General features: G+C 40.8%; 2 protein-coding genes across 2 annotated transcripts in view; both read right to left on the reverse strand.

Annotated features, from left to right (window-relative positions):
• The window catches only part of stk3 (serine/threonine kinase 3 (STE20 homolog, yeast)), a 143,370-nt gene extending 142,980 nt beyond the window's left edge, over positions 1–390 (reverse strand). The window contains exon 1 of the mRNA XM_048608646.1: positions 264–390. Coding sequence (XP_048464603.1) covers positions 264–295 — 32 coding nt within the window. The 5' untranslated portion in view covers positions 296–390. The remainder of the gene's footprint in view (positions 1–263) is intronic.
• Positions 391–3,643: 3,253 nt separating this feature from the next.
• nfs1 (NFS1 cysteine desulfurase) lies at positions 3,644–27,464 on the reverse strand. Its single transcript, XM_048608594.1, has 11 exons — positions 27,326–27,464; positions 23,186–23,269; positions 21,430–21,582; positions 20,625–20,718; positions 19,427–19,561; positions 14,275–14,432; positions 13,362–13,467; positions 11,894–11,975; positions 9,119–9,202; positions 7,676–7,765; positions 3,644–7,568 (listed from the first exon to the last, which is right to left on the reverse strand). Exons 1-11 carry the CDS (start codon positions 27,419–27,421, stop codon positions 7,505–7,507), a joined length of 1,146 nt encoding a protein of 381 aa, XP_048464551.1. The 5' UTR covers positions 27,422–27,464; the 3' UTR covers positions 3,644–7,504.

Genomic DNA, 27,464 nt, shown 5'->3' on the forward strand with positions numbered 1-27,464 from the left:
TCCATTGTTTTCATTCCCATACTGGGGAGGGGGGGGGAGGAGGAGGGAGGATGGTGGGGGGGGAAGAGGAGGGGGAAGGGGGGGAGGGGGGGAGAGGAGGAAGAAGGGGGAGGGGGGCAGGGTAGGTGTCCTTAAGTCAGGGGGAACGAAATTGAGGGCCCTCAGGGAGGTTATCTCTGCCCTGACAACCACAGCCCTCGCTCCTCTCCCCAGTTTTCTCGAACACACTTCTCTTCCCCCTTTCTCTCTCTTTGGGTTCTTACCGCCGCGGATGCCGCCTCTGCACCTCCTCCATGTCTCGCCGCTCCTGTACCGCTCACTTCCGCCCTCGGACCGGAAATCGCCTTCCAGGAAACCCTCCAAGTGACGCGTCTGCGTGGCGGAACAACGTCGGTTCACGTCCAGTGGGGGCGGACGTTACGTCAGGTGCCACTAGCGGGGTGGAAGTGTTCCCTTCCGTTGTGTGGGACGGAAGTGATGCCCGTCATTTTGCGGGGCGGAAATATAGTTGGCTCTTTGCAATTGCAACGGGATGGAAGTGCATGGGAGATTGTTTTTGAACAAAAATAAATGTTCGTAACCAGACTCTGTACTTTCTCTTAACTTCTATTGATTCCCCCCACCCTTTCGGCTTCAGTTCTCCTTCTCCATTGTTTTCATTCCCATACGAATGCAGCAGATACACCAGCATCAAGTGGTTGGACCGAACGGCCTTTTCCTCTATTTGTCTACCATTGTGCATTGCTCTAGCCTCAGTCCATGTGTCGGTGCATTGACCACATCCCTCTTCCAGCACTGCACCTGAACAACGAATCATAGAATGGGACCAGCACCATTTGGCCATTACTGCACTCAGAACGTTAATTCTATTTCTCAATCCACAGATGCTGCTGAGTTTCTCCATCACTTTGTTTTTATTTCAGAGTTCCAGCATCTGCAGTATTTTACATTCATTTGACCCATATCGTCTTCCCCATTAAGGATCAATTTCCCAAAGAGTACCATCTCCTACCAATTCCTGCAGCCCTGCACATTTTTCCTTTTCAGTCAATGATCCCTCCTAAATGCTTCGACTGAACTGACCCCTGCCACCAAAAAATGTGAAACAGCGCATTCCACTCACAGTGTGGAAATTTTTTCTCCTTGTCACTACTACTTCTTTGGTCAATCACCTGTGCAAGTGCCAACAGTTTGTCCCTGTCTACTCTGTCCAAACCCTCATGACTTTGAACACCTTTGTCAAATTCCTCTCTAATTGGAGAACTGTCCTGACTTCTCCAAATGCTGGAATTTTAGTCTATTCTCACTTTGCAAAAGTCAGAATATTTTAAAAGTCTCAGAAAGTAGCCACTCAGATCATCTTAGTTATACTGAATTTTTGAATTGCATCACTTCCTGCTCTTGCCCTCATAGTCCTAGTTATTGCCCTTCTCAATTTTTTATCCAATTATTTTCCGAAAGCAACCACTGAATTTGTTTCATTCAAGCTTTCGGATAGAAAGACCTCAGTTGCATTACTTTGTGGTACATTGCCCTTTGGTATATGTCTGGATCCTCCTCCTCCTGTTACCAAACAAAAGTATAATATCCATTGATGCAATTACGATCCAAAAGGTTCGAAAGTTGATATCTTATCAGTCTGATTGGATAATGCTAAGGTGCTTAAAAGACTACTTAACATAATGATTTATCTTCCAGAAAAGTATCAAAATAATTTACAAAGCATTATGCAATCATAAATTAATTTGTATGAATAGGTCAGAGAGAACATTTTTGGCCATTCATGAATTTAAGGTAGAGGATGCATTACCCATACATACAGAAAATCTTTACCTACTCATTTCCAGAGAAATTAGCTAAAGCAGGGAAGAGCTTATGTTCACAATGGACAATGACATTATTGAACCAAATCATCTTCTCTTATTCTAGGCTCCACCTCATCAGAAGAAATAGTTTGTCTCTTCCTGATATATATTAATCGCCCAGAATTTGGTGTACAGGCACAATTTCAAAATTTGCAAATGGTATAAAACTTAGAAGCATTGTGATCTGTCAAGGGGTCAGTTTAGGATTTAAATAGGACACTGACAAGTAGGTGAATGTGTGGTTTCATAACAATGGATCAGAAAGCTGAATTACTTATGGATATATTGAACTTTTAGACAAGTCGTTTTTTCAGGCAAAGACTTCAAGCTAAGACTGGTTGTAATGTAACATTTAAGAATGAAATTCACTGGGAAACAAAAGATGTCCTATGTGAGCACCTCAAATGAAGCTTCAGGGGAGAGACTTCAAAAAAAGGAACAAGATAATCTAATTACCACCTTTCAAAGTGAAAATATATCCTCTGTGTTATATTCCAGACTGCAGACATGAGTCAAAAGGCATGTTTGTGTTTGACCCTTCTAGAAATATAGAAAAGAGGGTTTAAATAAACAAGCAAATGCACCTCCTATAGTGTGTTTATTAGGGTGTAGATGTACCAGTGGTGGCTGGTATGCTATAAAGGGTTACAGCTTGAAAACAATATTAGACACCCATGCACTGCAAGAAGAAAATACATTACACAGCCACAAAGAATTTGAGTTAACCTGCCAGGCCAAGAAACCCGAGGTTGATTGCTCAGTCACCAATATGAACACTACTGATGTCAACTAACAGCTGCAATGTTCCTCTGTCTATTCTTCTTTATGTGGAGGTGCCAGTGTTGGACTAGGGTGGATGAGGTCAGAAATCACATGACACCAGGTTATAGTCCGACAGGTTTATTTGAAAACACAAGCTTTCAGAGCCTCAATCCTTCTTCAGGAGTTAGAGAGGTATAATCAGACACAGAATTTAGAAGTAAAAGATCAAAGGGTCACACCTCTGGTGAGGATGTATTAAACAAACTTAAGATGCTGTTAAAATCTTTATCAGTTAGAAGGTTTTAATTGATTAATATGTATATGTAAATCCCCAAATTCCTTTCAAGTCATTATCCTGAGAGGACCAAAGGTTTTATCAGTGTAAAGAAGAGGTGACATTTTAATGCACGTCAGGTGTGAGACCTTGTTTAGAACCTGTTTGTGTTTTAGTTTGGAGTCAGACTGGTTTAATTTCTAAAGTAGGAATTTATAAAATGCCACATTGACTGACAGCCTGTTAAATGAGTTCTTTCTGAACAAAATAGAATGCATCTGCAAATTCACCCCATAGATTTGTGTGTGTGTGTGAGAGAGCAAGAGAGAGCACGCAAGAGCGAGAGAGCGTTGACCTGCTCACTGAGCTGGTAAGTTTGTTTGCAGATGTTTTGTCACCTTACTAGGTAACATTATCAGTGCGCCTCTGGTGAAGCTTTGGTGTTCTGTCCCACTTAATGTTTCTGTGTCTCAGTTTGCTGGAGTGGATGGCATCACTTCCGGATTTGCTTCATAGTGGTTGGTATTTGGGGTCTAGCTCTAAATGTTTGTTAACGGAATTCCGGTTTGAGTGCCAGGCCTCCAGGATTCAAGCACACTAACAAGTTTCAATTCTGATTTGCCACTGCGGGATTTGCACACTCCACATTCCCAATTCCATCACCACTACAGCCTAGAAATATAATCACGCATGAAAGCAAGGGACTTGAACGTCACACAAAAAAAACCCAATGAATGCTTTGTTGGTTATGACAAAAGTGGTTTATTCCAAGCAGTACAAGAATCACTTGCATAGAAGGAAATATACATCAAATTTACTAAATGGCATCAACTGCTTTCCACATTGACTTCGACTTTGCTTTGAGGGACCATTTGAAAGACAAGACATATAATAAGTCTTCAATGACAAATCTCACACAGAAAACATCAGTGAAATTGGGAAATAAAGTTCAGATATTTCATAAAAGCAGCATGTCATACATCACCTAAATAGTTTTAAAGAAATACATAAGTTTGAATTGTGCGTATTGTTTAGTCCCACAGACGTGGCACACAAAAAGTAAAAATTCTAAGGTAAAAACTAGAGACGCAGAGATTTTTGCCTAATTTACTAATTCTATTCCCAGGGCGTGACCCAGTTCCAACCAGATGGTTAGGCTCCAACAAATCGAAAACAAAAGCTGTTTTGAGTCCAGGTGATTTTTTTTGTTTAAATTTCCAGGATTCATTTTAAAATGTTTATCAAGTAGCAGGTTATTACATTGCAGTGTTCATTTCGCTCCTGTTTGAGGGCATCAAGGAACAGGAAAATTAAATATGCTCTCATTTTGCCCTGTCAACATACAGCTCCTAATGCAACAGGGAGAACACAATGTTTGCCAAAACCTACAGCTCTAGTGTATTCTCACATCCAGCTCATCAGATGAGCCACTGCTCCATTTTCAAACTTAAAGTCATCAGGTTTGTGTGTACTTGTTCCTCTAATTCAGAAGGCCACACTAGTGGTTTCCATGCAAAGGCGATATAGAGATTATAGAGATTGTCACTAAGTGAAAGATATATCAGGGGGATATCATTGAGTGGGTACATAGCATTCCTCTTTAGGGTATTTTTGTTCCAGCCTCCCAGATCAATCTCAATAAATAACTGCTCTCCCATCCTCACAAACACCTATTTACCCTATCACGAGACAGTTTTTGCTGCTTTATTGCAATATAGAGAACCAAACTGCACCTTTTCTATTAGCTCTGCGATGACTGTGACAGGATTTAAGCAGTAAAATCTTTAAGAAGTCACTTTTTTTAAAAAAAGAGGAATACGAATACACCCACATATTTGCACATCTGCCCATACCTTTAGCAGCAAATGAATACAATCGTGCAGACTGAGGAAAATATTATGCAAAAGATGATCATCAAGACCAGATAAAAGCACTTTCTTTCAGTTTTTTTTATTTAAAGTCAGGGGCTCATTGAATGGGTTGTTGACTTTGGTGTCAGAAAATTCAACTGAAGACTACAAAAACAGTTGGGTCGGACGGTACGTCTAAAGTTGCAGATCCGCTGGGTTTATCCTGTAGTCTCCAGGAATCACATTAAATCTACAGGACACTGTTATGAGCGATAGCCAAGAGGATAATCATCATTAGACGCAGCAAAGAAAGAAGTTTTTTTAATTCTGACTTCTTTACGCATTTGTGTTTATTAGTTGCAAAACAATTGGGACAAAGAAGAAAATAGTGTGGCACAGCTGGACGAGAGTCTGAGCCCACTCAAGTTTCCATTCCTCACCAATGGATAGGAACCACAGGTTGAGCGCACTGGACAAGGAAGTAATGGAGGCTAGTTAGTTAACACAAGGACTGTCAGCTTGGATGACAGGTCTGCCACAAACCTGGTGGAAATGCATTCTAGCAGGAACGTCAAATGGTGGCATTTCTAAAAGAGGTGAAAAGGAAATCTAAAATGTAACATGTTGGTGAAATAAAGAATACAAAACTGACACTTCGATACAGTTTCAAAAGGCTTGGAAATGTCCTGTTGTTGCTGATTGTAAGGGCATAGACCTGATATATCTTTCATCTTTTTAAATATGTAACATGTACAATGTTTCTTTGAGCATCACCATTTAAAGATAGTAGAGTCATACCTGCAGGCTTCTTAGAGTAAACAGATGGTCACTCTACTTGAAGAAAGCAAGACATATGCTAACCTTCATCCTGGAAGCCTGTTCCTAAAATCGAGTTTATGTTTTACAAGAGGACAATCCCACTATTCGCTAGTTGCACGGCTCCCTCCTGAAAGTCTTGCAATCCCAAAGTTCCCACTGCAGTGTATAGCAGGGTGAAGACTTTTGACCTGTTCCTGCAAGTTTCCTTCACTTCCTTTAGAGAGTGAATTTCTGCAGGATAATCTCTCAGACCCTCACATGGACAAAGAACCTGAATGATCTCATTACTGAACAGTTTTAAAATAACTTTGTGCAAATAAAGTTTTGCATTTGATTATTGGGATAATTTGACATGAACACAGTTCTGTACTTTTCATGTCTTGAATTTCATTTGCTACTTTAAGTTACTACATTAAGTTACCACAAGATCTTCCCATTCTTAAAACTAGCTGCAGATGCACAATTCTACCACTAGATGGAGAATGTAGACTACCATAAATGGTTACAGCATATGAAGCCATTCAGGCCACTGTACCATGCAATCAACTCCAAGAGCAATTTAGCTAATCCTTCTGCTTTTTTACTGCAGCCCTTCATATTTACACTCTTCAGATGGTGATCCATCTCGGTCCTCAAGAGCCCCCTTTGAATCAGCCTTCACCATGCACACAGATCATTCCAGATCCTGATCATTTGTTGTGTAGAATTTTCCTCATGTATGTTTCGGTCCTTTGGCCAATTATTTCAAATTGGTGCCCTACAATTCTCAACCCTTCTGCCCATCGGAATGATTTCAGCCGACACACAGCATTAAGGAAACCTTACTCAACATGGTCTTCGAGAGCAGGAAATGCCAGCTTCTCTAATCTATCCTTCTACCTAAAGTCTTCCACCCCTGGAACTATTGTCACAATTCTCTGCCTTACCTTGTTCAAAGCAGCAACACATTTTCCTAAAGTGCTGCAACCAGAGCTGAACACAATACTCCAGTTACGAGCAAGTTGATGCGCCAAAGGCTCACCATCATTTGATGGTTTTGTGCTCCACGTCTTCCCATCACAAAGCTGAAGATCCAACACGGTCAACCTTCAACGGGCTCTGCACTCCCAGGTCCTTGTGCACCTGCATTTCTTCTCCACCCCCATCAGTATCATGCGCCTTCTTATTTTAAACTGCTTCCTCTTGATCATTCTATCAAAATTGTACTACCCCACATCCAGAATCACCAATAACTTGACAATCAGCATCACTGCCCAGTTCAGAGAATAACCAAATTCATTCTCCCCAAAACACCACAGAATATTCACTGGTAGTTTTGTGTTGCCCCACCCCCCACTCCACCCTAATCTCTGCATTTCCTCCCCTCATGCTGCAGCCCCCCTACAGTGGAGTTGGACAGTGATCTGAGTAGACTAATTGATGTTAAATGGCAGGTGTACCCCAAGACGATCAATTTGACAACTAGCACCGCAAGAAACAGGAATGATTTTCAACCCTAGATGGTTCTCGTTTAAAAAGGGCTCAGAATGGCAACTGCTGTATTTAATATGATCAATGTGTGAAGGAGGTGCATGGATGCTTCCAAGGAACTGGTTGACTCCCAACAGGTTAAGGCACATTGACAAGCAAGCAGCAGCAGCATTTTACCCAATGTCCGTGAGTTAGATATTTTTTAATAAGAGAACAAAGTGAATCGTTTACGATCAGCTATTGAAAAAATATATTATAAGCTTGCATAAACCATGCCGATATATTTCAATAAGAGGGAGTAAAATTATGTGTTTGCCACAATGTACTCTCAGACTTGATACTGGAGGCATATTCAGTTCATCTTTGTTTACCTATTCATATGTAAACTAATTATGTTCCGCAGATTATTGCAAGCTATCTTATGAGCATGATGACAGTCCAACAGTCAGTTTCTTCAGGATGTTCTAATGCTGAGACCAATTAATATTTTTTAGGTCCACTCCCTCCTGTACCATCTCCCAGAGAGGACTGCAAGAGAGGGAAAAACAAAAAAAAGGGAGAGACATTAAAACTCACCAGCTTCCTTTCAAAATAAAAGGATAAACTGGCATTGGTTAACAAAAGCAACACCTCACCTCATCTCCCTCAGCCTCTGCACATGCTGGATGCACTTCTCTGCAGTGTAATCCACCTCCTCCTCCGTTGTGAAACGCCCAATCCCAAACCTGCAAATAAAGAGACAGCGTCACACAGCATGCAAGTCTTGTACACTAGAACAAGTATAAAAACAAGTGTGATCCTCCTAGAAAGCAGTTCTGGATGCAGACAGTGACAGGAAGGGAAAGAACAAAATAAGAATTTTTGACACAGGATTATAGTCGCTATATAAAACATCCCACATTTAAACACATTGAGTGTTAAATTTTCTTCAGCTGCAATGGAGATATGTCCCCATTTCCTAGGGATGGTTAAATAATCTGACAAATCTCAAGGTCAAGTCTCATACAGGTATTTTCATTTGGGCAAAATATCTCAGGCAGTCATTGCAACATGGTTCACTGCTTTCAGAGGATGGGAGCAGAAATAAAATATTTTTTAAATGGAAATTCAGGCACTATACTCAGGACTGAATTAAAAAAAAAAATCAAAAAAAGTTAGTGGGTGATGTAATTAAGGTGTTCACGGTGATCAAATACATGAATAAGGTAGACCAGTGCAGCATGGTGCTGCAGAACAATATGAATATTTGGTGTTCACCTCTAGAGAACAGAGGGACCTAGGGGTCCAGATATATAAATTCACAGACAGGGCAGTTAAAAAGGCTTTTGGCACATGCGCCTTCATTGCTCAGTCCTTTGAGTGTAGGAGTTAGGAAGTCATGTTGAGGTTGTACAGGACATTGGTGAGGCCTCTTCTGGAATACTGTGTCCAGTTCTGGTCGCCCAGTTATAGGAAGGATATTATCAAGCTGGAGAGGGCTCAGAAGAGATTTACCAGGATGTTGCTAGGTATGGAAGGTTTGTGTTATAAAGAAAGGCTGGGACTTTTTCCACTGGATTGTAGGAGGTTGAGAGGCACCCTGATAGAAGTTTATAAAGTGATGAGGGATGTAGATTGAGTTAATGGTAGTTGTCTTTTACCTAGGATGGGGAATTTCAAGACTGGGGAGCACATTTCAGAAGGTGAAAGGAGAGCGATTTAAAAAAAAGACATGAGAAGCCAATTTTCTTTTTTTAAAAAGAGGATGGTTCACATGTGGAATGAACTTCCTGAGGAAGTGGCAGATGCGGGTACAACATTTAAAAGACATTTGGATAAGTACATGAATAGGGAAAGGTTTGGAGGGATATAGGCCAGCAGTAGGCAGGTGGGACTAGTTTAGTTTAGGATTATGTTCAGAATAGGCTGGTTGGACCAAGACATACACCATGGAAACAGACCCTACGAGGGGCTGCATGCAATATTCTCTATTCTCAAAGCACTTAATTCAATAGACTATGATTGCTTTCTCATAATGAAGCCAAATATCCATAAAGAGAAAGGAAGACAGGGAGCAAGGGAACCACCTTAAACTATACCTGATTGAGGAGTGTGCCAAATCTTCATCAGCACCAATTGCTCGCAGCACGTAGGAAGGTTCAAGAGAAGCTGATGTGCAGGCACTGCAAATGAAACAAACAATGCAGCAATAATAAAGAACCATGACCATGAGGTAAATCTAAAAAATGCTACTGTGACCACAAGTCCTCGTGTATATTGATAAGATTTACATTAATTGTTGCAGGGGAGGTGCCGGCCGGCGGGGCGGTGGGGGGGGGGGGGGAGGAGGAGAGACTCCGTGCGCGAGAGCAAGAAGGAATCTTTAAATGTTCAGAGGAATATAAAACAGGAAGGGTGCATTACATTTACCGAGAAAAGAAAACTAACGACCTAGACCTCCCTGGCTGCACAGTTTCTAAAGCCAATCAATAAATGAGCAGCAGAGATCTGGAGACTCCAGATTCAACCTTCTATTCAGAGATGACTCATCTTAGTGCAGTAATGAAATTTGAAACAGTTACAACTGTTACAATTACAGTTACAATTTTCTTTTTTTAAAAAGAGGATGGTTCACGTGTGGAATGAACTTCCTGAAGTGGCAGATGCGGGTACATGCAGGTATAACATTTAAAAGACATTTGGATAAGTACATAAATAGGGAAGGGTTTGGAGGGATATAGGCCAGCAGTTGGCAGGTGGGACTGTGAAAACTGTTCATGTTTGTATTTACCCTTCATTAATCCCATGTACTTTACTCCCCATTTTCAACCAGCTACCTAAAATAATTCATTGTTGACATGTTCTCTGCTGTAACTACCAACTTTGGTCATTTATTTCACAGATTCTCAACCCTGTGTAGAAGGAGAAAAAGATGCACCTCATTGTAAAAAAATTCTACATTTAAGCTTGTTGTCATCCATCACCCACTAGATGGTTTGTTTAATCAATCCTATCCTGTCACTTTTTAAACATTTCAATTCAAACACTCCACAAGCACCCATGTTCAGATATAAACAGTGCTAATTATTCTGATAAAAATGCAACAATTGTAGGGGCTGCTCTTGTAAGATGAGGAGATACACCAGTTGAGGTTGGATGGCTCACTAAGCTGATTTGTTGTTCCGCAGATGTTTCGTTACCATGCTGAGTAACATCATCAGTGCAGCCTCCGATGAAGCGTCGGTGTGTTTTCCCGCCTGGTCTTTAAACTGAGTCCATTGAGCTGGATTACCTCACTTCCGGTTTTCCTTCGTAGTCGAGTATATTTGGGGTCGAGTTCTGTGTTTTTAATAATGGCTTTCTTCATGGAGTGCCAGGCTTCTAGGAATTCCCTTGCCTGTCTCTGCTTAGCTTGTCCCAGGATCTTGGTGGTTCTCCTTATCCACGTGGATTGAGAGGAGGGAGTATTGGTCGTGTCTTTCTGTAGCCAATTGGTGTTCGGGTACCCTTGTTGTTAGTTTCCTTCCTGTTTGTCCGATGTAGTGCTTATCGCTGTCTCTGCAGGGGATCTTATAGATGACACTGGTCTTGTCCATGGCGGGGAGTGGGTCTTTAGTTCGGGTGAGCAGTTGTCATAGGGTTGATGTGGGCTTGTGTGCCACTCTGATGCCCAGCAGTCAGGCAGGAAAACACACTAACGCTTCATCGGAGGCTGCACCAAGGAGGTTACCCAGCATGGTAACAAAATGTCTGCGGAACAAACCAGCTCGACGAGCCAACCAACCTCAACACCCACAACCCAAGCTACAAATCTACTCCAAAACCTTCGGTACCCCAGTTGTAGAGAAGCTGTTTCCAATTTTTTTTTTGTGGTGGGTAGAGGTGTCTGTGTGCATGTGCGTGTCATGACAATATGGGGTTCAATATAAGATAATTCCTAAATCCAATAAGAATTTCAGAGAAAGGCAGAGAGAAGGTGGAATAGTTCAGGCCAACAAAAGACGCATGGAGGCGGGGGGGTGGTGGGGAGAGGTGCAGAGAAAGAACAAAGGAAAAAGAAATAGAAGACAATAGGAATCAGATTAGATGAGGTGGAAGGTCACTTACTGTGTCATTCCACCAAAATAGAAGAATTGGGCAGAATGGTATATTTTAAAAATTGCATGTAAAGATTTGCTTCTTATGGCCGAAACAATTTTTTTCATATTTTTCTTCCAAGGCAAACTAATGTATCACTGTGTGCTGTTACTGTTATTCTGTGCAGTTCCGGTCACAACACAGGAAGGATGTCAGCCCTGACAGAGTTCAAAAGAGGTTTATCAGGGCATTGCCTGGATTGGAGTGTATTAACTATAAGGAGAGGTTGCACAGACTTCAATTGTTTTGACTACAGCAGTGGAGGCTGAGGGGGGTGACCTGATAGAAATGTATAAAATTATGATTGGCATGGATAAGGTAGACAATTGGAGTCTTTTTCCCTATGGTAGAAATATCAAGTATTGGGGGACATAGGTTTAAAGTGAGGTGAGGTAAAGTTTAAAAGGAGATATGAGGAAATTTTTTGTTAAAAACACAGATTGAGGTGGGTGTCTGGAACGTACTGTCAGATGAGGTGGCAATAATACGATAAGCAATACCTAAGAAGCATTTAGACAGAAATGAACAGGCAGATGGGATTAGTTTAGAATGACATCATGGTTGGCACAGACATGGTGAGCTGAAGAGCCTGTTCCTGTGCAGTATTATTCTATGTAATACTAAACCAAATCCAAATTTAGAAATTGTATGGACTTAGGGTGTTTGAGTGTGAGTTCTCAGGTGCCTAGCTCTGGATATTTGGATAGACAAAACTCAAGGACAGCCATATAGACTACCTTCCCGATGAGAGAGCTACATCTTTCAAAGCCATCAGCAGACTCTCTCCTTCCACATATGCAAACGACAGGTTAATGCAGCCTGCAAAATAAACAAACATTTATTAGGACTGTGCCAGATCATAATCAATTAGCAATTTGAGAAATAAAAACTTGTTCTCAACTGTGGATTTAACAAAACAAAAATCATTAATGGGACATCACTGTCACTGGCTGGAGCAGCATTTATTATCCATCCCTAGTATCCAAAGCAAGGCATTGGGATGATAAATCAATTAAAGCAGTGAATGTCCCCAACTCCATAACATCCATTTCCAGCTTTTGGAAAGACTGAGTGAGCAAAGATTTAGTTTTTAAAATTAGGAAGCAATAGAGACAAGAGGATATTAAAAACAGTGGCAAAACAGAGGATGCAGGCCTATCATTTTCCCTTCCCTATTCTTGACTGTAAAATTGTACAATTTGTGATGTATACTAACTTAAAAGGCACTAAATGGATGCAAATAGTTTTTCAACTTTCAATTCTAATTATCAGTCTATACCCTAAACAGACTGATCAGCTGACTATTCTGTGTTTATGTTTCTGATTTTCAGCTTTTATCATTTATCTTCTTAACTGGTCTCTGCAAACTCACTAAAGAATTGAGCCAGTTATTGTACCTGCCCTTTCCCCTCAAGTTCTCCATATGCTGGTGGAATAGCAGCCACATGGAGAGACAAATAGAATTATACAGCACAAACCAGTGGCACGATGGTAACATCACTGGCTAAGCACTCGAGAAGTACTCCAGTTAATGGTCTGGGGATGTGAGTTCAACTCTCACCGTGGCTGCTAATAGCAAAGATGTTGTTAAACCTGAAAGGGCTCAAAAAATATTGTTAGGATTGGAGGGTTTGATCTCTAGGAGAGGCTGAATAAGCTGGGGGCTAGTTTCCCTGCAGCAAGAGGTGCCAAGGGGTCACTTTATGGGCAGCGCGGTAGCTCAGTGGTTAGCACTGGGGACCCGGGTTTGATTCCTCCCTCGGGTGATCTGTGTGGAGTTTGCACATTTTCCCCTGTGTCTGCGTGGGTTTCCGTGGGGTGCTCCGGTTTCCTCCCACAGTCCAAAGATGTGCAGGCTAGGTGGATTAGCCATGCTAAATTGCCCTGCAGTGTCCAGGGGTGTGTAAGTTAGGTGGATTAGATATGGGAAATACAGAGTTACAGGGAACGGGTAGGGGGATGGGCCTGGGTGGGATGTTGTGGACTTGTTGGGCTGAATGGCCTGTTTCCACAGTATGAAATAGAGGCCAGTTGACCTACTGTGCTTGTGCTAGTTTGTGCACTCTCTCCCCATGAAAATACTTTTATTATATACTTGGTCACGTCACGAAATGAGATTAAATTGCTCCAGAAGAGTTGGAAACAGTCCAGATATTCTGTAAATCCTATTGCAATCTTCATGATCATACAGTAGAGTCAGTGTACCTGGATATCTCTGCTCTGCATCCCCATTCATAACCACGTCAGGGATTGCATTCATTATCTTCGTCACCAAACGTTTGGCTAGATTGGACACATGCTTATGGTCATACTGCAGGAATAAGCATAGCTCTGTTACAAAGTGTATCTGCAGAAAGCCAGCACAAAGCACTTTAGGAGATACATCAAATGTACATAGGAAAATAGAGAACCAGATTGAAAGGAGTGGCAATAACAGTGCCTCTGCATTTCTTGAAGGTGGACAGTGGATAAGGATACAAAGTATGGACACAACAGAAAACGCCAAGTGGAGGAGTGCACGTTGCTGACAAGAACTAATTATCTTTATAGAATCTCTGATTAACAATGGAATCCATGTCATTAACCAGCAACTTTCAGCTATGGACATTAGTCGTCAATAATACTGGGAAATAACCTATCAAGCTCAATCTTAGCAACAGTAGTAAAGGAATAATTTTTGTGGGTTTTCTGACATGCTGACAAACCTACAACTTCACTTCTGACACCATCATGGCAATTTAGATTAACTTGGTGGTTATGGCAAAGTCTGAAAAGGTGCCCAAGAGCAGAACTGCATTGAGCAAAGTCGCTGCTGTTAGAAATGACTGCTTTGAGGGGCTCAAGGAGGCTTGGAAGAACAGGACGATGTATGGCATTTACCAACCTTTCTAAGAAACAAACCTTGACATTATTTGACGTAGGAATGTATCAAGAAATCACAGCAGGTCGATTACACATGCACACAATACATATTTGTTTGTATCAATGGCTGAAAACATTATACAAAATATTGTCATACACCAAGACATTACACATGCACCTATCATAAAATAGGGTCTGGTGAAAATTCATTTTACTCCCTCCATTGAATTAGAATGCTCATCAACAGTTTGCTTACCTCCATCTCCTGCTGGGCTATTTCACATGCTGCCCCAAGACCAACCACCAGTGGAGTTGGAACAGTTCCCGAGCGCAAGCCTCGCTCCTGCCCCCCACCACTCTGAATGGCCTCCACTCGTACTCGGGGCCGACGGCGGATGTAAAATGCACCCACGCCTAACAGACAAAATACAAGTGTTGATCACACATCACATTGCCAAAGATAACACACTTGCAGGTAGCAACTTGCACAAAAGGCCCACATATATCTGTCATCATCCCATTCTTGCCCAACTTCCTGGATCCATGAATTGACACAGATTCTCATGTCACTAGTCTCTCCCTATCGTGCAGTGAGTTTCTAGCTGTACACATCTGAAATTAGCTGCCTATCCATTCCATATTTTATATATTTATTTTACATATGAACAGTCTCTATTTAAAAAGGGATGTGAATTGGAACGGTCTCCACCTGAATCGAGCTGGGACCAATGGTCTAGCGAAGAGGGTAAACAGGTGGGCAGGACTTTAAACTAGAAGGGTGGGGCTGGGAGGTGGGGAGCAGGGAAGGATGGTGAAACTTGCCCCAGTGGGAAACAAAGCAGTAGGTTAATATCTGTAGTGGTGGATTCAACCAAGTGGAACAATATGAAAGAAATGACAGAGAAGGAGAACTCCGGAGAGGTTATTAACATCTCCAGCACAGACACAAGTAGGACAGAGAGTGTGTCTGGAAAAGACTAGCAATCAAATACTGGAAAAACAAAATGAAAATAAGAGGGAGGGTTAATACTGGACTGAAGAGGTTATAACTAAATACACACAGTATAAGGAATAAGGTAAATGCGCTTGTGGCACAGATTGAAACTGGCAGGTATGACATGGTAGGCATCATGGAGACGTGGCTGCAAGGGGATCAGGATTGGGAACTGAATATCCAAGGATATACATCCTATCGAAAAGATAGGCAGGTGGGCTGAGGGGGTGGGTTGTCTTATTAGTGAGAAATGAAACTAAATCAATAGGAAGAAACGAAGTAGGGTCAGATGGTGTAGAATTCAGGAACTGCAAAAAAAAGTTAAAAAAAAAAATAGTTGGGGTTGTGTACAGGCCTCCAAACAGTAGTCAGCAGCTGGGGCGCAAGATACAGCAGGAGATAGAAAGAGGTGCGTAAGAAAGGCAAAGTTACAGTGATCATGGGGGATTTCAATATGCAGGTGGACTGGGAAAATCATGTTGGTAGGGGATTGCAAGAAAAGGAATTTGTGGAATGTCAACGAGATGGCTTTTTGGAGCAGCCCATGATGGAGCCCACAAGGGAACAGGCAATACTGGATTTAGTGTTGTGCAATGAGGCAGACTTGATAAGGGAGCTTAAGATAAAGGAACCCTTAGGAGACAGTGATCATAATATGATTGAATTTACTCTGCACTTTGAGGGGGAGAAGATAGAATCAGAGGTAACGGTATTACAGCTGAATAAAAGGCGACTACAGAGGTCTGAGGGAGGAGCTGGACAGAACTGACTGGAAGAGGAGCCTAGCAGGAAAGACAGTGGAACAGCAATGGCAGGAGTTTCTGGGAGTTACTCAGGAGACACAGCAAAAAATTCATCCCAGGAAAAAGAAGCATGGTACAGGGAGGAAAAGGCAGCCATGACTGACTAAGGAAGTCAGGGATAGCATAAAAGCAATACAGAAACCATAAAGTGTGGCAAAGGGTAATGGGAAACCAGAGGACAGGGACACTTAGAGACCAACAGAGGGCAACAACAAAAAAGAAATAAGGAGGGAGAAGATTAAATACGAGGGTAAGCTAGCCAGTAATATAAGAGACTGTAAGAGTTTCTTTAGGTATATGAAAAGGGGCAAAAGAAAGCAAAAAAAGGGGACATTGGGCCACTGGAAAATGATAGTAGAGAGACATAGTGGAAAACAAGGAAATGGCTCAGGAACTGAATAATTACTTCACATCAGTCTTCATGGTGGAAAACACAAGTAAAATCCTAAATATTCAAGAGAGTCAGGGGGCAGAGCAGAGTATGGTGGCCATCACCAAGGAAAAGGTGCTAGTAAAACTGATTGGCCTGAAGGTGGACAAATACCCTGGACCAGATGGACTACACCCCAGAGTTCTAAAGGAGATAGCTGAAGAGAGATAGTGGAAGCATAAGTGGTGATCTTTCAGGAATCGCTAGAGTCAGGGAGAGTCCCAGAGGACTGGAAAAAAATCACTAACATGACACCCCTGTTTTAAAAGGGAGTAAGGCAAAAGACGGAAATTTACAGGCCGATCATGTAATTCCTTCTCAGGAAGGATGTACTGGCCCTGTACTGGGTTCAGAGGAAGTTCATGAGAATGGTCCCAGGAATGGAAAGCTTAACATACGAGGAACGTTTGAGGACTCTGGAGTTTAGAAGGATTGGGCGGGGGTATCTAATTGAAACTTTCAGAATACTGAATGGCCTGGACAAAATGGACGTTGGGAAGATGCTTCCATTGGTAGGAGAGTCTAGGACCCGAGGTCACAGCCTTAGAGTAAAGGGAAGACCTTTTAGAACGGAGCTAAGGAGAAACTTCTTCAGCCAGAGAGTGGTGAATCTATGGAATTCACTGCCACAGAAGGTTGTGGAGGCCAGGTCATGGAGTACATTCAAGGCTGAGATAGATAGATTCTTGATTGTCAAGGGGGATCAAGGGTTACAGGGAGAAAGCAGGAGAATGGGGTTGAGGAACTTATCAGCCATGATCGAATGGCGAAACAGACTTGGATGGGCCAAATGGCGCAATTTCTGCTCCTATGTCTTATGGTCTTATGAATGTGTCATGGTAAGTTCACGAAATGGATACTACAAATCTGGACATTATCTTATAAAGGATAGCTTGGATACACTGGGCTTGTTTCCATTGGAGTTTAGAAGAGTGAGGGGTGATTTGATTGAAGCATACAAGATGGCCCCACCAAGGGAAACATCCTTTCTCTATTCACCTTGTCGAGTCCCAAACGAGGGACAGCTTTTACAACAAAGAATTTCTCTTCATATTTCTCATGGGGATGTGTAACTTTGGTATGCTCTACCTACCTCAGAAGGCAGAAATCAAATACTCTTAAGGCAGTGGGAGACAGATTGCTAGACAAGGGGGTCAAAGGTTGAGTGTGGATGGGAATATGGAATTAAAGGGTCTAATGATGACTGTGAATCCATTGTCAATTGTTGCAAAAACCCATGTGATTCACTAGTGTCCTTTAGGGAAGGAAGCTGCCATCCTTACCTGGTCTGGCCTATGTGACTTCAGATCCACAGCAATATGGTTAACTCTTAGTTAACCAGAGGGTAGTTAGGGGTGGGCAATAAATGCTAGCCTGGCCAGCAACCATGTTTAATCATTCCCATGAATGATTAAAAAAAAGATCAGCCACAATCTTACTGAAGGGCAGAGCAGGTTTGAGGAGCCAAAGGCAGACTTCTGCTCCTACTTTGTACGAATTCACTTTGGCTTCACTAAACGTCAGCTGAGTTTTCTGGTCTTAAAGAAAACTTCACCCTGATAGAACATCCCACGTTTGTCTTACATAGACTACTACCTTTTCCTTTGGAAAAGAGATTTTTAAGTTTTGTTGTTTGCAAATTGTACTGTAAGCTGCAAAATGGTAGTATTTAAAAAGGAGGAGTATTCCAAGCAGTTGTTACACTTGACTATTCCAAAACATTAGTTACATTGAATTCCACGCAGGAGGGTCAGGGATTGTGACAATGCTTTCACTAGGTCAATGAAAGGGAGTTCAAAGAGATGAAACAGTGCATATATGACAGAAAGCCTGACTCCATGTTAGGCATTAGCAGCAAAGTTCAGTTAAACAATAAGGGCTGTGTAGTTGGGGCTCCAAGACATCCTAAGGGAACTGAAAACCTTAGCAGTGAGGGTTCAAGAGAGTCCTAGAGGCCACAGGGAATCTCAGCAGTTTGCCATTCAACATGTTGAAAGTCCACACGTAACAATTACATAATGCAACCAATCCAAACTGAAAGTCAGGAGGGGAAAAAAAAATCCAGTAGTACTAGCTTGGTAAAATTAACTGCTTGTGAAAAGCTGGAGTTGTGCCTGTTAGTGCATAAAAATCCAGGGGAGCTTAATCTTGAGAAAGGTAGGTGGCTCAGAGTGTGATCAATTATTGAGAGTTGCTTTTGAGGAAGTTAACAAGATTGCCGAGAGAAGTGTTTGATTGAATGTGAAAATTGATGCATTCTGTGGAATGACTGACCAGTGTCTATTACTCATACTTGCCTCGTGCTAAATTTGCAATGTTAGAATACAATCCATATCTATCTTTTCAGAGGGTAACAATTTCTTTTAACAATCAATCTTTGTAACTTGTGTAGGTTTTATTTACAATAAACTAGTTATTCCTTATGGTTAAAGGAGACCTGGCTGAATGGTTTCTAATTCTAAACTAGATACAAATCTAAAAAAAAAGAGATAGAACTGGTCATGTCACCATTCTGGTCATAGTAAAAAAATGATGATCAGTGGAGGAATGGGACTAGAATGGAGTCAGCACATCCTCCAACAATGTTGATTATGACAAGTGCCTCATGTGATTTGTGGAAAGCAAAAAAAAAACTTGCACTTTATAGCATACCGACTTACAACCTCAAGCAACATATTAAAATCTGCACACAATCATGCTTTATTACAGAAATAATCAGACAGTAGTCACATCAGCATGTCAGTCTGAAATCTGAAAACATTCCAAATTGGCAAGGTTCCTTGATCTAACAATTAGACTCCGTATGATCGCAGAGAGTCTTTACCTCAAAAGATTTGGTTTCTGGCCTTAAAAGGAACAGCTTCAATACAGGTCATATTTGGCAGAATACATATTAAGTACTATATGATTTAATAATATAGTCATTAAAACAAACTATTTCCAGATTTACCAAGAGCAACAGAATGGGAAATACCAATTGATGCACAAACAGAATTAAAAATAGGTTAAGCACAAAAGTCTCCATAACTGAAGTGAACTTAAAACTCACCCCCCAACCGTTTCAAATATCATTAGTTGCAAGATAACACTGTTACATAAAAGTAACAACACAACTGAAACTTAATGATGGCATACAGCTTGCAACTGATGAACTTTTAATTGAATTCAAAAGAACTTATACCTTTAGGGCCATAGATTTTGTGGCCACTGATAGACATTAGATCAATCTTCATTTTGTTCACATCGAGAGGAATTTTTCCAACAGCTTGAGCAGCATCCGTGTGGAAAAATACTTTCCTAGCTTGGCAAATGCGACCTGCAATGAAAAAACAAACAAAAAAGAAAAGAAAAGGTGGTCTATGAACAGATAGAAAGACCTGAACCTGAGTACTGTGCAGCTCATCTTAATTGCTGGCTCGCAAACAAACTATTTGTTCTTGGCAATTCATTTTCTCTCCTTTGTTGAAGGCATTGCCAAGTTGCTAATGCACAGTTTCAGCGAACCCAGGAACTCTCCTGTGACTCAAGTGATCACCCTTTACACGAAAGTCCACACAGCGAGTCAGAGCCTGGCCTCGTGCAGTGAGCACAAACATGCCTCCTTCAGCACATGTTCAGAGGTTGCAATCAGGAGCAGGAATCCCACTTGATTTTATTTGCTCCCCAGCTCAGATCTCTTTCCACCAACTCGAAGAGAGTCTCAGGGAAAACATTTCATTTGAAACACATCACATTAATTTGAGAGAAAAAAAAAAATCAGCATTGAGTCAAACTGTCCATTCCATGGACATCTAGTGGTGAGTTAAGTCTTCCTGCTCGGACTATTTAATTGGAGTCTCAGACTGCCATTATAAACAAAGGGGTTCTGCTCTCAGTGGGCATTCAGAACCTATGGGACTATTCTGAAGGGCATCAGAGCTCTTCCTGGTGTCCTGGCCAATATATTTATAACTGAAATCAACAATCACAGAAATACAGTATCTGGTCGTCACCACATTATCGACTTTAGGACACTGCAAATAAACTGTTGCACTTCCTACATCACCGCTGTGACTATGAAGGATTTTGAGATGGCCCGAGGTCTTGAAAGGCACTAAATAAATCAAAGTTATTTTTGTCTTACTTACTCATACCTGAAAGAAAAAGAAGCTGTTGTGACACATTGAGTTCGTCCAGTGAGCAACTGTGACATTCAGACAGAGGTACAAGAATTGGTTTATACAGAGTTAGCTTCAATGACACAACAAATTGTTCTGTGACCAAAGTTAAGGAAGTTATAGCAGCCAGCAAAGGTGTATGCTCCTAAACAATATTTAATCCTTTCCACATAATATAACATGCAATTTAGTTTTGATACTGTATAAACCATGCTTACACACCTATCTCATCTACAGGTTGCTTGACTCCAATTTCATTGTTCACAGTCATTATTGACACCAAACTAGTATCTGGTCGAATTGCCTCTTCGAGTTCCTGGTTAAGAAAAATCCCACAGTTAGAACATGAAAAAGCTATTTTACTTCCCTCCAAAGTTACCCTCTAACAAACTGCAGTGGTGATCTAATTAGCTTTACAGTCTATCCTTCAGCTGATGAAGATACTGAAGAGTTGAATTTTTAATCCAGCACAATGTGAGATGACAGCAACTGAAAGATTTTCATAGGTACAACTCTTGCCATTAGCCAGAAGGTTGTAAGATCAAGTCACACTGCAGATTCATATAACCCAGGCTTTAGTAAAATATTCAGAGAATCTGGGTGTCACTGGCTAGTCAGTATTTACTTCCCATCCCTAATTGTCCAGACAGCAGTTAAGAGTCATATGGTCTGGAGTCACATGTAGGCCAGGCTGGGAAAAAAATTGGCAATTTTCTTTCCTTAAAAAAAGGACATTAGTGAACCAGGAGGAGTTTTCTGACGACTGACAATAGTCAGACTCAATTCCAGATTTTTATTGAATTCAGCTTCCACCATCTGCCGTGGCAGGATTCAAATCGAGGTCCCTGGAACACTAATCTGGGTTCTGGATTAATAGTCTAGCAATAATACCACTTGGCTGCTTTTTCACAGATTGTCCACTCTGCAAGCAATGAGGTGCTGTCAGGAGTCTATAACCTATATTGACTCAAATGTCAATTCTTTCAGAAAATATCTGCTGGAAAATACTGTCACAATTACAACCTGCCTTTAAATCTACAAGTCCATTGGTCTTCACTGGCAAATACGTCACTTCAAAACCCTCAGTCTCAAGCATGCGGCATGAATCCAATACACACTTATGTTCTGTCTGGCTTGTGATAACGTGCTTCTTCTTGGCTTTATAAAACCTTGCAACACCCTGGTAATAACAAAAGAAAGAAATAAATCTCAACTTCTGTAAGTTGCAGAAATATTACTTGATCAAAATGGATCACCAGTTAAAGAGCTACACAAAATATAGTAATACTTCAAATATTAAAGTGTCTTGGAGATCACAGCAGGTCAGGCAGCATGCATGGAGACAGACAGCAAGTCTAGCTGACAGACTTGAAACGTTAGCTTACTTTCTCTCCAATGGATGCTGCTTGACCTGCTGTGATTGCCAGGATTTGTTGTTTTCAGTTCAGATTTCAACATCTGCAGTAATTTGCTCTTAAACAGTACCTTGCTTTTCTTTTTAGACAGCGAGTAATAAAGGCTTAAATTAGGAGGTCAGTCTTTATTTCTTCGAGTATAGATTAAGGGTTGATCCGACTGAGATGGCTAACATAGTAATTACTCTATTTACTCTTATTGGGGAATCCAGGCCATTAGGTCATTACCTTTCAATGAGAGCTAGGCTGTTTTGAGTCATGTTAGGAAGCACTTCATGAAAAATACAGGGTTCTCGCGACAAAAACTTTGAGGCTGGGGTCAATTAAAAAAATTCATAATGGAGACTGACCAATTTAATTAGCTAAGAACTATGAAACCAATGGAATTCAGGTACACAGCAGCCATAATCAAGCAATCTTGCCAACTCTATTTTATTTAAATACCATGGCCCAGCTTGGCAAAACAGGACAAGATCTAGCCCAAACATTTTAATATGACAATGCATCAGAATTCCTACCACTTGCTGCGTAAACCCAAAGTAGAGTATGATGTTAAACATGTAACAAGATGTCAGAGAGATTAATTATTTCATCCTTGAAGATGAAGATCAAAAGGCCTTCCTCATCTGCTGTGCTGCTTGGATTTCTCTGCATGATAAGCAAACCCAATGCCAACATTTACCAATAACACAAGCTGTTTCACAAAACATTTAGCATACTTTCAGATTTCCTGAGATGCTATATAAAGGCATAACCTCTTTCTGCCTCTCAAATTCAATAATTCAGGTCAGTCTTCACCGAATTGTAAATTAATTAATTATCAGCACAAGTCATCTTTTGGTCCAAAACACAGATGCAACACATGAGGCATAAAAATGTGACATTAAGAAAAAAAATTCAGAATCTCTGAAAAAAAAACATACAAAACAAGTCTACACCTTCCATATTTCTAGAAATGGTGAATTGAAGAGTCAGGAAAGTCATTTCATAAAGCAGTTGACTGATTAATGAAATGCTGCTAATGCTTAAAATAAAAAGGTGTAATCACATATTTACTCTCAGCTTTGCACAAATCAATCCTATTACTTCACATTTGACCACAATCAAATGCTGCATATTTGACCTCGCTGAAGTAAGATAGAATCTATTGAATCTGAATGTCAGTTAAATTCTTCTCAAAACCAAAGAAGTCAGTACAGAAATCCTAGTAATGATAAAACAATGATTCAGGTTAATACGTTAACTATTGCATTTCACAAAGCTCACATCCTGTCAACAGGCAGATTGACCATCAAGGGAGATCAGATTTTCAGCATTCCAAAGCAAGGATAGACATAAATTTGCATGACACCAATCAGAAAAACTTACCTTGATGGCAATGTTGTTTGACTCTGTAGCACCACTGGTGAAGATGACTTCTCTGGGATCTGCGCCTATCAGGTTAGCTGTTTGCTGCAATGATTGATTTGGTCAAAAATAAGACTACAAACTAAATTAACAACTTAATTTATATCCAATTAGCTCACAAAAAAGAACATCCTTAAAAAGGTGCCTTAAAATATGCATTTCAGACAGCTCAGACTAAAAGGAACACATTTAGTCTCATAACTTGATCAAGCAAATTACACGAGTATTTCACAGGTCAGTTAACAGCAAAAGAAGCATTTCAACTTTGAACACAGCATGGAGGCCATTCTCCTGAAATCACATACTTTGATCCTTAACCAGAATTTACTGACCGCTGTTCAAGTACTTGTCCAACGTAATTTTAAAATTATTGATGGGATCAGCTTTTCAAGTAGACCACTCCAGATCCTGACAAACCTAGTGGAAAAATCTCATCATTCCTCTCGATCTTTTGCCAATGACTTTAAAATATGACCGCTGGTTGTTTACCTGATATTCTGAAGAACCTTCTCTCCCGCAATTGGAAGTGGAGAAATTAAGAACAGAATTAAAACTCTTCAGGAAAAATAATTGTATGTCAGTGGCTGAAATAAGCTAGGAGAGAAAACAACGAATTGTTTAGAAACTTGCCTCAAAGCTTTGATCGCAACTGCCAAGGGCAAGAAAAGCGATTACTTGGCCTCAGTTAATGCATGTAAAATGAGACTTAGAAAGGAGAAAAAAGAAAAAGGAGCTACAGAATCAGTTTTTCCTGTCTACAACCTCCCATGGCACCTCAAATATCAACCAAACATAAGAATATAAGACAGGAGAAACAGTAAGCCATGCTGCCTATTGAGCCTGCATTCACATTAAATAAGATCATGCTGGTCTCCTTCAATTCCACTTTGCCACCATTTCCACACCGCTGGATTTCTTCAGTTCAAAAATCTATCCGTATCAAATCTAGAATAGGTAATCACTTTGATTCAATGGGCTCTGGGGTGGCTGATGAGTCCAATGTATAATCTGCAGACTGCCATGTGTGGCAGATGGTACTCGAAGGGTCAGGCAGATGAGTTGGTTGGAGATTTGCTCTCTCCAACACTTCAATTTCATAACTGCATGCTCCCAAAGTCTCTCAATGTATTCAGCATCTTCCCAAATAAACCTTATTCTTTTCAGCCAATGTCTCCCAAGAGTTCGTGGGATGTTTGATCTCCTCAGGAATGTTGAGGAGATCTCTTATTCTCCTGGGAGCCTGGTGTCATGCATATGAATGCCATATCTCACCTTGCAGTTGGTTTTGAATGACTAATGCCTCATGCCTCAATAGTGGGCAAGACAGCTTCAGAGGTCTCTACTGTTGGGTTGCCTTTCTGGTCATTGGATTTGGAAGATTCTCTAGAGGCACCAGGGATGATACTTCTGGCCTTCAGATAGTCTTTTGCTCAATTGGTTGAAGTCTGAGCTGGTAAATTGGAAGAGATGATGAAGTTTTCTTCTACATGCATTATCTGAGACCAAGTAATCTCTTTCCTGGCCCTTGGCAATTGTGATCCAAATTTGGGACAAGTTTCTAAAACAATTCATTTTTTTTCCTTCTGGCTTACTTCAGCCATCAACATACAATTTTTTTTCCCTAAAGAGTTTAGTTTTGTTCTTATTTTCTCCACTTCTAATTGACAGAATGCTCCTAAAGTTACAGAGGATATACTCTGAAGGAATCTCAACTAAGATCCCATCTTCAACTTGAAAGCCTTCAACTCAATTCCTCATCCCCCATTTCTACCCCAATCCTGACCCAAAGTGAAAAAGCCACTAATCAGATGAAAAACAACAAGGACTCTGGAGGTGAAATAATCATAGGAACATACGTTCAGGAATAGGCAATTCAGTCCATGGCTGCTCCACCATTTTATATGATCACAACTGGTTGAAAACTTCAATGCCTCTCTTCCCTTCCCACCCCAATAACTTTCATCATCATTATTAAAAAAAAAAAATGCCAACATCCTCTTTAAATACTTAAGGAAGGAAATCAACCATTGTTATTTTGTCTAGCCTACATGTGACTCCAGATCCACAGTATTACGGATGACACTTTAGTGTCGTCTGGAAGATTAGGGATGGACAATAAGTGCTGGTCAAGCCATCCATGAACGAATAATTAACAAATAAAACTTGCATATTAGACTCCAGTGACTTATTGAAAATGACTGCTAAGTCTCTTTGCACATTACACTTCCCAACCACTGACAAGAAATTTTCTGTACATCTGTTTCACCTACCAAAGTGAACAGCCTCATTTTATTCCATAAGCCATATTCTCCCCCATTCAGACTGTCCAAATCCTCTTGAAAAAAATCTTACATTCCTCCACCATCCCCCTACACTGATCATTGTAGTACCCACCTAGCCACAGTCTGCTGATTCAAGATTGAGCCATTTGTTCCTGTGCTGTTTTCTGTCCATTAGCTAATCCTTAATCCAGGCCAGTACATTACCTCCTATCCCATGTGCTTTAATCTTTCTACCCAGCCTCCTGTGGGGGACATTAAAAGCCTTATGAAAATCAAAACATACATTGTCCATCTACTCCTCTTCATCAATTTTGTTAGTAACATTATTAAAATCCCTGTCAGAAGTCCGGGAATGGGAGTAAATGCCGAGAGATTTCAGGGATGCTGTGATTGTGACTCTCTTCAAGAAAGACAATTCCAATTGCAGCAACTACAAAGGTCATTTCCCTGCTGTCTGCCCAGAGAAGATCATTCCCTAATATCAGTGTAGTTTTCACCCATCTACGGGTATCACAGATATGATCTTCACCACACAGCAAATGCTATAGAAAAGCATGGAACAGCACCAACCACTCTACACGGCCTTTTCTTGAAAAGCCTTTCACTCTAACCACAAAAGCTTATGGAGCATCCTGCTCAAATTTGGCTGTCTTCGTAAATTTTATTCTCCACCATAATGAAATGCGAGCTGTGATCATTACCAACAGAAGGACCATAATCTCAGAAGAATGGGTCAAACATTGTTGTGCCTTTGCAGACATCTTCATTTTCTTCAATGCAACATTGCAACTCATGTCCAGAAAATTATCCAGAAGCATGGAGAACACACAGGAAACTCTGACCTACATTACCTTCAACCCAATACCAGAACTACTCCAAATTCAGTCAGAGCCTCAGAATTCAGATGACCCTGTGTGTTCACTCACAAACTCCCTCCAATTCATTTTGAAACCCTTCTCCAAGGCTATGAGAAAGTGAGTCTTTCACTAAACATAGTCTTCCAACCAGCTCTTAAAACATGAAATTTCACTCTTAATTAAGATCAATAGCAAGATGATAGAGAATCTAGACCATTTTCCATTTGTTTGGAGCCTTCACTTGATGAAGGCAATGATGGAAAGTCCACGTTGAATATGCTTCACAACTGAGCATTCAGAGTCCTCTGGGTAAACAATTTCAAACATTCACAGCCCTCTGACTAAAGACGTTCCTCCAAATCACACTTGGAAATGGCCAATCTCTTAACCAGAGATTTTGACCCCTTGTTTAAGTTAGGTGAGGCAGCTTCTCAATATCCATTATTTCAAGACGTCTAGGTTTTTGTTTTAATGTTTTATTGAAGCCGCCTCTCAGTCTTCTGAACACCAGGGAATTAGGTCTATTGTTCTCAATCTCTCGTGCTTGCTATAGCACCCAAATAAAAAGAATCCACTAGAAATTAAACAGCAGATACATCAGTTTCTAGGCAAAACATTGGCTTATTCACATGCACTGGGGCATTTTAAAGTTTCTAATTAGGAAAATCAAAGGAGAACAGAAAACTAACAATGTCTATGATGAGGGCGATAAGTAAATATGAGGCAATGGCTGCCAGCAGCACTCAATCATGAAGAGACTACCTTCAAAAAACCAAAAATCTTTCCTTGCCCCAGAAAGGAAGGAGAGAAGCCTTACAGGTCTCTGCTAAAGTCAAGACCTGAATGCTGATTGTACTTTAACTTTTTTGGACAAATATTTAAGATTGCAACACTACTACAGCAGTTAGGGCCAGCCAATTGTTTAAATAGAATGTTTTCACAGCTTCAGCACAAAAATCTACCTTTCTGGCTTTCTCCACTGCGGCTTCACTCTCCCAGCCATAAGCATGCGTTCTTGAATGAGGATTGCCGTAAGCGTTGACAAGGTAGGGAAGCATCGCGTCCAACACTCTAGGATCCTAAGAATTAATTCAGTCACTT

This window comes from Rhincodon typus, chromosome 19 (assembly GCF_021869965.1).
Source record: "Rhincodon typus isolate 14 chromosome 19, sRhiTyp1.1, whole genome shotgun sequence".
NCBI classification, from domain to species: domain Eukaryota; kingdom Metazoa; phylum Chordata; class Chondrichthyes; order Orectolobiformes; family Rhincodontidae; genus Rhincodon; species Rhincodon typus.

What these genes read in the sequence shown, in the direction of transcription:
- nfs1 (XM_048608594.1), bottom strand. Translation starts at nt 27,421, where the DNA reads ATGCTTCCCTACCTTGTCAACGCTTACGGCAATCCTCATTCAAGAACG. An exon ending in ATGGACTTGTAGATTTAAAG is followed by an intron (nt 20,719 to 21,429) that starts GCAGGTTGTAAT and finishes TTTCTTAACCAG; the next exon opens with GAACTCGAAGAGGCAATTCG. An exon ending in TTGGCACACTCCTCAATCAG is followed by an intron (nt 7,766 to 9,118) that starts GTATAGTTTAAG and finishes CTTTATTTGCAG; the next exon opens with GTTTGGGATTGGGCGTTTCA.